The sequence below is a fragment of the Desmodus rotundus genome, chromosome 6, assembly GCF_022682495.2.
Source record: "Desmodus rotundus isolate HL8 chromosome 6, HLdesRot8A.1, whole genome shotgun sequence".
NCBI classification, from domain to species: Eukaryota; Metazoa; Chordata; class Mammalia; order Chiroptera; family Phyllostomidae; genus Desmodus; species Desmodus rotundus.
Genome location: NC_071392.1, coordinates 92,041,784 through 92,052,353, shown reverse-complemented (window position 1 = coordinate 92,052,353; position 10,570 = coordinate 92,041,784). Strand labels below are relative to the sequence as shown.

The 10,570-nt window shown below is 63.0% G+C and overlaps 1 protein-coding gene across 1 annotated transcript; it reads right to left on the bottom strand.

Annotated features, from left to right (window-relative positions):
* Positions 1-1,059: 1,059 nt before the first annotated feature.
* Positions 1,060-6,436, bottom strand: EN2 (engrailed homeobox 2). The gene is made up of 2 exons (XM_024564450.4): positions 4,990-6,436; positions 1,060-1,828 (listed from the first exon to the last, which is right to left on the bottom strand). Exons 1-2 carry the CDS (start codon positions 5,648-5,650, stop codon positions 1,512-1,514), a joined length of 978 nt encoding a protein of 325 aa, XP_024420218.2. The 5' UTR covers positions 5,651-6,436; the 3' UTR covers positions 1,060-1,511.
* Positions 6,437-10,570: the final 4,134 nt, after the last annotated feature.

Here is a 10,570-nt window from a genome sequence, read left to right as displayed (position 1 = left end):
CCTCAGTCCCTCCGGGGGCCTGCTGTGACTCCTGCCTGGGCCCTGGGCACACCCCAGCTGTCCCGGCTGCAGGTGGACACTTGGACAAGATTCTTTTTCCGTACACTAAACAGAAGACAGTGTGCAGTTATATAGAGAGACAATGTGTTTGTTTATATATATATGTACTTGGCGGGGATATATTGAATATATTTAATTTACACTGTACCACACCTTCAAAAAATAAAATGTATATTTTAAAAAACAAGAAAAGACAAAAAGTGATAAGAAATGATTATTTACACATTTTTCTTCCTTCCTCTGGATCCCGGAGGATGCGGAGAGCCTTTAAAAGTCCAGGTAGCCACATGCCCCGGCCCTGGGGCTCCTGGAACCTGCCGGTGTGTACGGGCAGGTGTACAGGTGTATACACACCTTGTAGCTTGAAGGAATGCTCTCTGTAGCAGAAGTGGCCACTTAAAAAAAAAAAAAGGAAGGGAAGGGAAAGAAAAAGGAAAGGAAGAAAAGACCAACTCTGTCCACAGGACTCTCTGCCTGCCCCAAGGTGACGGGCCTCCACCCGGGTAGGGGGCTGAGGGGCTGCGGAAGCCTCCGGAGAGGCCCTGAGCTGAGTCCAGAGCCACGTGGGGCACCCCTCTGCCCGTGTGCTCCTCAGCCCGGAAGCCCAGGTGCCCAGAGGCCAGAGAGCTGGCGCTGGCTTCCGGCGCAGGGACAGGGGACAGCGACACAAATACAGACACAGACAGAAGCACGCAGGGGCCTGGCGAGGAGGAGGAGGAGGAGGAGGAGGAGGAGGAGGAGGAGGGTGGACAGGGAGAGAAGGCAGGAGGAGGGTGGAGCAGAGTGGGGCCAGGCAGAGGACCACTGTGGGCGATAGGGCACAGCCACTCTCCATGGCCGAGGCCCCCCCACATCCTCCGCACTCCTCCGGGGGCCCTGACAGTCCTCTCGCCTGCCAGGGCCCTGGTGCCGCCCTGGCCGAGGCTGTGATGGGGGATTGGGACGCCCCTCCTGCTGGCCTCACCAAGCCCACACAAACAAAGCGGCAGAACGCACAGACCAAGTAGGAGCTGTTTATTCGCTTCGGTTCACAGTCCTGTGAAATGCAGCAATAAAAATCTTTGGACTTCAGCAAGTTGTTTTAATTTTTTTCTTCTTTTGAAATTAAAAAAAAAAAGTGTCCCATGTCCCATAATGGAGCTTAGGGGATTAAAAAAAGAAGAAGGAGAAAGAAAGAAACCCTAAGCAGCCCCCTTCGCAAAAAAAAAAAAAAAAAAAATCATAAAATTAGCATAATCTCATAAACACAGAAAAAATCAAAAATATTTTATAGCCAGATATTTGGATTTTACAACACCTGTAAATTATATACACGTAGAATATTGCAGAACCATAGCTAATACACGATCTTTTCACTAGGAATGCTGGTATAATCTTTATACACTGGCCCTTTTTCTATGACTTTAAATTATTGCATTGTTGGCGCCCGCGCAGGCGGCGCGCGGCCCGGTCTACTCGCTGTCCGACTTGCCCTCCTTGGCGGCGGTGGAGTGATTGTACAGGCCCTGCGCCATGAGGTGCACCGCCAGCGTGTTCTTGTTGCCCGTGGCCTTCTTGATCTTGGCGCGCTTGTTCTGGAACCAGATCTTGATCTGCGACTCGTTGAGGCTGAGCTCCTGCGCCAGGCTCTGGCGCCGCTGCTCTGTCAGGTACCTGTTGGTCTGGAACTCGGCCTTGAGCCTCTGCAGTTGCTCCGCGGTGAAGGCCGTGCGCGGCCGCTTGTCCTCTTTGTTGGGGTTCTTCTTCTTTGGTTTGCGGGACCTGGGGCCTGGGTAGGCGTGGAGGACAGAGAACAGGGTTAGCCTGCGTGGGAGGATGCAGGCTGCGTGCGGAGGGGTGCCCAAGGTCATGGCGCTGACCTGGAGGGCAGCGGGGATGGACTTGGGGCTGGACTTGGTGTGTGTGTGGGGGCTGCGCCCAGGCTCACACCCACCTCCGAGTGACCCACCCCGAGGGAGGAGGCTGTGGGCCGGTGGCGTCTGGGTGAGGGAGGGCGGGGACAGAGTGGAATTCGTGGAAAGGTCCCCAGGTGAAAGGAAAACTGGAGGAAAGCAAACCCTGCCACTTTCTGGCCTGGCCTTTGCCGGCCCTTTGTGAGATTCTGTCCAGGGACCAGGGCAGCCTGGGCCTAGGTGCTGGGCAGGAGGTGAGGGAAAAGAGTGAGGGGCAGCCAGAGTACCAGGAGGGGTCTTGGGGGCTGTGAGGGGGCTCCCTCAGGAACCCCGCAGGGGGCACCCCAGGGTGCTGAGAGCTGTGGGAACCAGGGGCCAGGAGGATGCTGGGAAGGGCGGGGCCCAGGGATGTGCCTGCCGCGAGTCCCCTCTCTGCCTCCCCCACTGGCCCTGTTTCCTTCACGGACAGGAACACAAGTGTCCTTCCTTGGGGGAGTGAGGAGCAGCCCAGTCAGTCCAAGTTTCCCCTTCACCTAGGCTCCTGGGTCCCCCAGCAAGGAGAAGGGCCCAGGCCCCGCCTGGGAGCTGACCACGGCTTCCCGCCCCTCCTCCCACCCGACTGCCAGCGGCAGGGGGCCCACCTGACCTTGAGGAGCAGAGAACCCACACTCTGAGCCCACGGGGCCTCCGCCCGCTGGGACGCCTCCCAGCACCCGAGGCTGGTTTGGGCGGGTGTCCTAAGACTCCCGGGGCCAGCAAGGGCCTGAGAAAGGGGCAGAGGGACGCGTTTCTCTCCGTTAAGACGAGGGTGGGCAAGAGGGGAGGCTATAAAGGCCGGGGGAGGGGGCGGGGGGGGTGCAGCAGCACCGTACCCCAGGGTCTCGGTCTGTGAAGTGAGTGCACCAGCTTTGGGGAGATCCGATCCCTACTTCTCCCGAGGCGCCTGAGGCTAGAGGCTGCAGAAGGCCAGACCCCAGGCAGCCGGGACCCAGGTCCCCACCCTGCGGCTCCTGGGCTGCGCCGGACCAGGACCGTGGGGGCGGGGGTGCGGGCAGAGAGCTCGGGGGGCTGTGCTCAGCGCTCAGCGAGAGGTTCGGGCCGGTCCTGGGTCCCGGGGCCCAGCGGGCTCGGAAAACTTCCTTCCCGCCCACTCAGCCGGTCAAGCAGTCTCTCCGGTAAGGCCAACACCCAAAGACCGGCTGTGGGCGCCAGGCACGCGGCGCCAAGGGCCGTTGGGCCCAAACTCCCGGCTTTTTAGCTTATAAAAGAAACCCCCACTCTCTGCCGCGCCCCCGCGCGTACTCACAGTCACCATCCGCGCGCTCGGAGGGCGCCGCCTCCGGCCGCGGGCCTGACCTGTGTCCGGAGCCTGTGGATTGGGGCGGTGGGCCGCGCTCTGCGGCCGGCGCGAAAGGGGCAGGGGGTGGCCCTGCGAGGCCCGAGGGGCCGGTGGCCCGTCCCTGCTGGATGGACCCGCAACCTCCGGCTCCAGGAGCCCGTTCTTGGTCCCTACTCCCTTCCCGCGCCACCCAGTCGTCCTCACCCCCAAACTCCTCTGCTTCCGGGGATCCCGCAGACGCGGGCCCGCCCGCAAAAAAACACACGCGGCACTTCACGGAAAGAAAACCTCCCGAAAAGCAGAATTTTTAGCTCCGTTTCTTCCTGGATTTTCTTTCAAAACGAATCCCTTAGGAGTCTCTACAACAGAACCAAACCTCCGCGAGAAAATTCTCCGCCTTGCTCTTTTCCTGAACGCCAAGAAACAAAAAACGGGGTCTTACAGGGGGGGTTATGACGACGATTATGGTTTAGTCCGGGGAGACAGGCGACTCGGGCCAGGCCCGGCCGCAGGCTACCGCGGCCGCGGCGATCTGGCGGGCTGCGCGGGCCGCACAAAGCCGGCCGCGGCTCCTCGCCGGCCCCATTGTGAGCCTCTATGTTAATTAAATATTAACAAAGGAGGGAGGCGAGAACAATGGAGCAAATTTCAGGTCGAACTAGAGAAATTTGGGTTTCGTCCGAGATCAGTGCACACGTTTTTGCGAGTGGGCTGCCCGGGAGGGACTCGGCCGTGCTGTGATCTGGGTAAATGAATCCCCCCAAAACCAGTTGAGAGTTGGAGGCAGGAGATCGGGTCGCCGCTGCCGGCTCAGGGACAAATGGAGTCTGTTCCTAATGGCGGGTCGCGGCTGCAAACCCGCATTTAATGCGGGTGGTGGTTTTCACGAGGACTTGCACTTAGCTTTTAAAAGTCCCAGACCCTTGAAAATGAAACCCAGCACTTCAGCACACCCCCTCTCCGAAATCTGCTCCTTCCCTCCCTTAGGGCGACCCGGGAAACCTGAGGGAGAAGGACCCTTCCGTGGGGGGGGGGGTATTGGCCCCCTCCTTCAAGCTGAATGCGAGATGGGTGCTGCACTCCCCCGTTGCGGGCTCAGCAGGTAAAACCGAATGAAACCGGGCAGAGCGCAAAGGGCGCCTCTGTGTTCCGCCCTTCCCTATCCGGATTCCCGCACGCCCCCTCCGCGCCTAGGCCAGGGGCTCGGGGAAGAGCCGCAGCCACGCGCTTTCTTCCCTGGCTCTGTCTGGGATTTCTGGGTCGCAGAATGGATCTAGGACTGGGGGTGGGCTACGCGTGGGTCCCCGGTCCAGACTGAGTTGGAAGGACCGGAGAAGGGACTGCGCGGAGAGCTTCCGGGCCTGTCTTCCAGCGACCCCCGTTCGCACCGAATAAACTCCGGCCAGGGGAGGGGGGCTAGCGGCGGCGCGGAGAGGCCTCCAAACGGCGGGAGAGAGAGAGCAGGTCCTGCCGCTCCTGCCGTTCTAAGAAGTCTACACCCCCTGGCGAATCGATCTGAACCCCCTCGCCTCCTGGCCGGAGCCGGAGACAGCGTCAGCTGAACACAATGTCGCTGTGTGTTGGGGAGGAGGGGTGTCTTGGTGTCTTCTTCCTCCTGCAAGTTCCCGCGCCAGCGCCTCCCTGCAGCCCCGCGGGCTCCGCGCGGCGGGCCGGGGCTCAGGGTTCCCGCGGGCTCACCTGAAGAAGGCCGATCCGAGTAGCGCGTGCAGTAGACCCAGGCCGGCCAGAGCATGGGCTGCGCGCCCAGGTTGGCGCTGGCCTGCGAGCTGTCCGAATCCGAGCTCAACGACAGGTCGCCGCTGCCCAAGCTGCGGGCCTTGAGCGCCCCGTCCAGGGGGCCGCCGGGGTCGCCGCATTTCTTGGCGCCGCTGTGCAGCGAGAGCGCCTTGGAGCCGCCTTCTCCTTCGCTCGGAGAGTCGCCGCCGCCGCCCGGCAGCGGCCCGCCCGCACTCTGCGCACAGGGCGCGCTCTGCCGGGGCTCCCGACCGGACCCCAGGAGCTGCTCGGCGCCTCCCGAGCCGCCGCCTCCCTCTGCACCGCCCGCGCTGCCTTCGCTGCCGCCACCTCTTCCTCCTCCCGCGCCCGCACAGCACGTCCCCGCGTCCTTTCTCCGGCCGAACTCTGGCCGCAGGATGTTGTCGATGAAGAAGTTGGTGATGCGATGAGGGTGCTGGTGGTTGCCCGGCGCCTGCAGAACCGCGGGCAGCATCAGATTCCGCCGGTGGCCAGTGTCGGCGTCGCCGGATCCGCCGCTGGGGCTGGATTCCGGCTGCCGCGGCCCGTCCACCGCCGCCGCTGCTGCCGCCGCCTCGCTGGGCTTGGGGTCATTCTCCTCCATGCTGTTCACGACAGATCCCAAATTGGTTCTCCGGAGACCCCCTCCAATCAGCCCTCGGCCGGCGCGCGGCGCACACGGAGACCCCAGCGGCCAGCCCGCGCCCCTGCCCCGCTGAAGCTTCCTAGGAGGTGCGCAGTGGCCAAGGCCAGGGCTGTGGTCCTACAAGTCGCCGGCCGCGTTCGGAGCGAAGCCGATCCAATCCACGAGGTGAGTTCGAAAATACCAAGAGTCGCCCCGCGCCCAGAGCCAGGAGATTCAAGAGTCCAGTCCTCTCCTCCGCCGCGCACGCGGGCGCGGGACAGTCACAATGGTCCGGCGGAGACCCGGGGCGCCTCCGGGCTCCGCGCTCCTCTCCGAGAGCAGCTGCCTCCGGCTCCGGCGCTGCCGCCGCGGCCGCCCGGGGCTGGCGCTGCGCGCATGCAGGCAGCGCGCTCCCCGGCGCTCACGCCCGCCCCGGCCCGTTCGGGCCGCCGCCGCCGCCCGGCCGCCCCCGCCCGCGCGCCCGGGCCGGCCCTCGAGGGTGCGGGGCGCGAGCGGTCAGCGCGCCCGCCGCCGCCAGCACGCACATGGACGCCCGCGGGCCCGCGCCGCGCTCGGCTGCCGCCCCGCTGCGGGCCCGGGCGCCCCACCGGCGTGAGGCCGCGCCCCTGCCGAGCCCCGCGGAGCCCCGCGGCCCGAGTTGCATGGGTGAGAGGCGGGAGGCCGGGCCGGGCCGGGCTGGGCCGCCCGCGTCTCTCGCCGTCTGCGCGCCCTCGCCGCCGAGGCCTCCGCGCTGGCTCGGAAATTTCCAGGCCACTTAGCGCAACCTGAGACACTTTCACTCTGGATTTTGTTCTTATTTTTAACAGAGCCCCCTCGAGTGACGTCGCGGGCCGGTCGCCTGGACACGTGCCTCGGGCCAATGGCCGCAGCGCCGGGCGCCCACGTGACGCGCTGGCCGCCGCTGGGTGACAGGAGGATCCCGCCGCCCCTCCTCCGCCGCCGCCGCCCCTCCCCCCCTTAAAGCAGCCGCGTCCTCGGGCTCGGGCGCCGGAGCCCCCACCCGCGAGACCGCGACTGCGTCCCCTGCCCTTGATCGCGCTTTCCCCGCCACTGCTCGGTTCAGGGATGGAAGGAGCCCCCGCCAGCGCCCTGCCGGGTCACCCCCGTGGTCCGTCCTCGGACACGCGCTGGGCGATTGCTATTTTTAACATTTCCATATTGTTTACCGTGGGGAAAAAATCCCACAATTCCTTGCACAAAAAAAATGCATAAATCATATTAGATGAGCTGCCGAGATACAAAGGGACTTTCGTAGCCCGCGCTCCTTGCTGCTGGAGAGGGACGTTGTCACTTACGTTTGACTTTGGTGACCCGGCAGATTCCTGTGCGGAACGCGTAGCTGGCGCGCAGGACGCGCCTCCTGCAGACACGGAGTGTAAGTGTGCGTGTGTGTGCGTGTGCGCGTGCAGGGCGGCGCGTGCAGGCGGCGGGGTCCCACCGGGGACACGCATCCTCATGAAACATGCATGTGGACCGGGAAGAGCGCAAGAACACGATTGCGGTGCTCCGTGCGGGGGGGAGCAAGAAAGGAGCCTGCGCTTGTAACTGTGCTTGGCAAGGGGAGGGGGGCTGACGGAGCAGCTAAACCTTCGAAAGCATCCAGAGAGACAGCACCCCAAAGCAGCTGCCTCCCCCGCAAAAAATAAAAAACCACGAGCCCCACTCCCGCCCCAGTCTCACCCTGATGAAGGGGCTACCAGGCTTTTTCCCTCGCTTGCTTTGTCTTAATTTCCTCTGAGGGGGTTTCACTGGACAGCAGAGCCCCTTCCAGAGGGAGTCCCGAATAAAATGGCGGGGGCGGGATTTGTTTCTCCCCTCCTCTCCCTTCCCTACCCCTTTCCCAACTTCCTTTCCAGCTGCTGTCCCACGTCCAACTTGAACTTCTGTTTCCTCTTCGCGGCCCCCTCCTCCCTCAGGCTCCTTCCAGTTTGCTCCCCTCTGCTTGCCCCCAACTGCAGACGCTGTCCCCCCACCACAGCACCCTGGTTACCCACGTGTGCCTGTCTCTCATTTAAAATGCACTTTTTAGGGACATTGGCAAACTTTGAAAACAGCCAAAAGGGCAATTTGAGGGTGTTGGGGGGTGTGGCACAATAAAAGTGCCATCGGTGGCGAGGGGGCAGGGAGGGGACAGGAAGGGGCGTCTCAGTGCCCAGGACTGGCTAGCCCAGGATATCGCAGCAGTTGCAGGGTGCCCAACAGCCAGGCCCACGGCAGAGTGGGCCCTGGGCAGAGACCCCCTGTGGCTACTGCCAGACCAGGAGAGATGGGGATGAGGACTGGGCAAGCAGCACCCGCAGTGTGGTCACTGGGCCACCTTGAGGCTTGGAAGCTTCCCCTAGCCCAGCTCAGCTCCCCTCCTGTCCCCACCTAGGTCCTGTCCTCTCTGCACCGTTCACTGGTTGCAGGCTCCAGGGTGGGACAGTTACCACCCGCTGCTCCCAGGGAGACAAACCCCAGGAGGAGGGCCTGGGCAGGTAGGTGCTGGGTGTGGTCAGCCCTGGAGGCAGCTGGCGAGGCTCAGTGGTCCTCGGTGAGATTCCAGCAGTGTGGGGAAGCCACTCCTCACTTGGGGTGACTCCATCTCTTCTTTGTTCCTCCCCCATTTGAAGGGGCTCTCACCAAATTGCCTGGCTAGGCACACACCTGCCAGGGACCCTGCCTGGGCATCGAAACATGAAACCCCACAGTCTGCCCGCCCCTAGGAAAATAGGGTTGATGAGGTTTGTGGGAACACCTCATCAGAACATGTTTAGGACTGGGGGAAATTTTCCTGCAGTTCTGGGGACCCCAATCATCCCCAGCCAGGGACCGTCCAATTATTTGGGTCTCTGGGAGGGGGAAGGGGAGCCCAGGGCCCCTTGGATTCCCGCGAAGCTGGCCAGGTTAATTTCTCAGCCGTCCCCTGGAAACCAATGAGGCCACCTCCCGAGAAGTATTTTCCAGTTTCTTGGACACTGTTGTCTCTGAGCACCTTGGCATTAAATGAGCCCAAGGTGGGGACTGATGCTCTGTTCTTTCTGGTGCCCCAGCCCCAAAGTCATGGCTGCACCATGGACTCAGCACGCGGCTGTCCTCCCCAGGCAAAGCTGGACTCTGGGTTGGGGTCTTCAAAGGCTGCTGGGTTGGACGGGGTGGGGGGGGGGCGGGGGGCGGCAGGGAGGTGAGGTGCAGGGGGAGCAGAGGAAAGAGGAAGGAAGAGAGACGTAATTACTGAGCGGGGCGGACCTCAGGCTTCCCAAAGCCCACCCAAACTTCTAAATAAACCCGGCAAAGAGCACCCACCCCTTGAGAGTGGGCACCATCCAAAGGGCCAGGCGGGGGGTGGTGGTGGGCTGCAGGCTGTGCAAATTTGGGCTGAAGCTGCACAAACTTGGTTTGCTCCAGGGCAGAGGGGGGAGTTCTGTCTTACACAGAAATCTCAAGCTGTTTTCGGAAAGCTTCTAAAAGGGGCTGGAGGCCTCCTGCAGAGTCTGGGGCACTGCCCTGGATGCGCTTTCTTAGGGTGCCAGAAATCGTAGCCTGCACAGGAGCTTCGGCCCCTGTCTCCGCAGCGCTATGCCCAGCCAGCCTCACTGACCCGCTCTCCCACCCCGATCCGCCTCGGCCCGCATGTTCGGTCTCTCTGTGCAAACAGGCAAACCACCCCAGACTTGTGTGTCTCCCCAGCATGAAGCGAGGCCCCAGGCGGGAACCCCACCCCTTCTTCTCTGGCAGGGTGCAGAGAGCGCCCACTGAGAAGGGGGGTCTTCTCAAATGGGACCGCCCAGGGACAGGCTTCCAGAAGTGGGGGCCCACGTTGATGCCACAAACAACGTCTCGCAGCAGCGGGTGGCAGGGCGCTCCCAGAGACTTGGGGTGCCCGGCTGCAGATCCCGCCTTCCCTTTTTTCTTACAACGAGGCTGGAGGAGGGTGACTTTTCTGGCCGCTCTGCTGTCCCCCTACTTCCCACGCTCCTCTAGATGGGTGTGGGGACGCTGAGGGAAAACAAACACAGTGACAGTGGCCTTGGCTCTCCAGGACACTGGCACTGGGTTGGTAGAGATGCCCACCACATGGGAGAGCAAACTCTCGACCCCTGCAAAGCCGTGAGGGGAGCCCCGCGCGGCCGGCGGGCCCTGGGCTCTGGCAGGGGCTGTGGGGCTGAGCCGGAGAAGGGCCCCGGCCCCTGGAGAGCCACCCAGGTTCCTGGTGAAGCGCAGACAAAGGCCGAAAGCAGGGGCATGGGGAGGGCGCCAACACAGCTTGTCTGTGCTCTCCTCCTCGGAGCCAAGCACAGGCCTACAGGCCGGGCCGGGGCTGGGGACACCGCCTCCGAGTAACCCCAGGAAGGGAGGAGCTAAACGCAGCGGTGGCAGTCCTGGAAAGGGGACTGTGGGCACTTGTCCTTGTGCTCTGGGCTTGGGCCTGTCCCTGCCCCAGGGGCCCAGGGGGCCCAGCTCACCAGAGGCACCCCTGGCCTGGCGGGTGGGTTGGCGCCGGGAAGCCTGCCTGAGGTGGGTAGGGGAATCAGCATTGTCCATGCGGGCCCTGCCCCAAGGGCTGGGGCAAAATCGGCTTGTGCTCAACCAAAGCTCCCTGGGTGCTGGGGACGCCAAGTGGGTGAGGCACCCCCTGGAGCGGCCTCCTGTCCAGCCTACGGGGAAAGACCTTTGATGCTCTGCCCCAGCGCTGGGAGAGCAGGGAGGCGGGTACAGGGCGGGCACGGCTCCTGAGCTGGAGACTCCTGTAAGCTGGCCTCTCCTGAAAACAGAGGCTTGTAAAGGGGATTCCGAGTAATAACTCTGCTCCTGCCTGTGCACCCACACCCAAAGTCCCTCCTCTTCCTGGCTGCACGGCCCACCCTCCCCGGACGGTCCTCAAGGCTGAGGACTCTT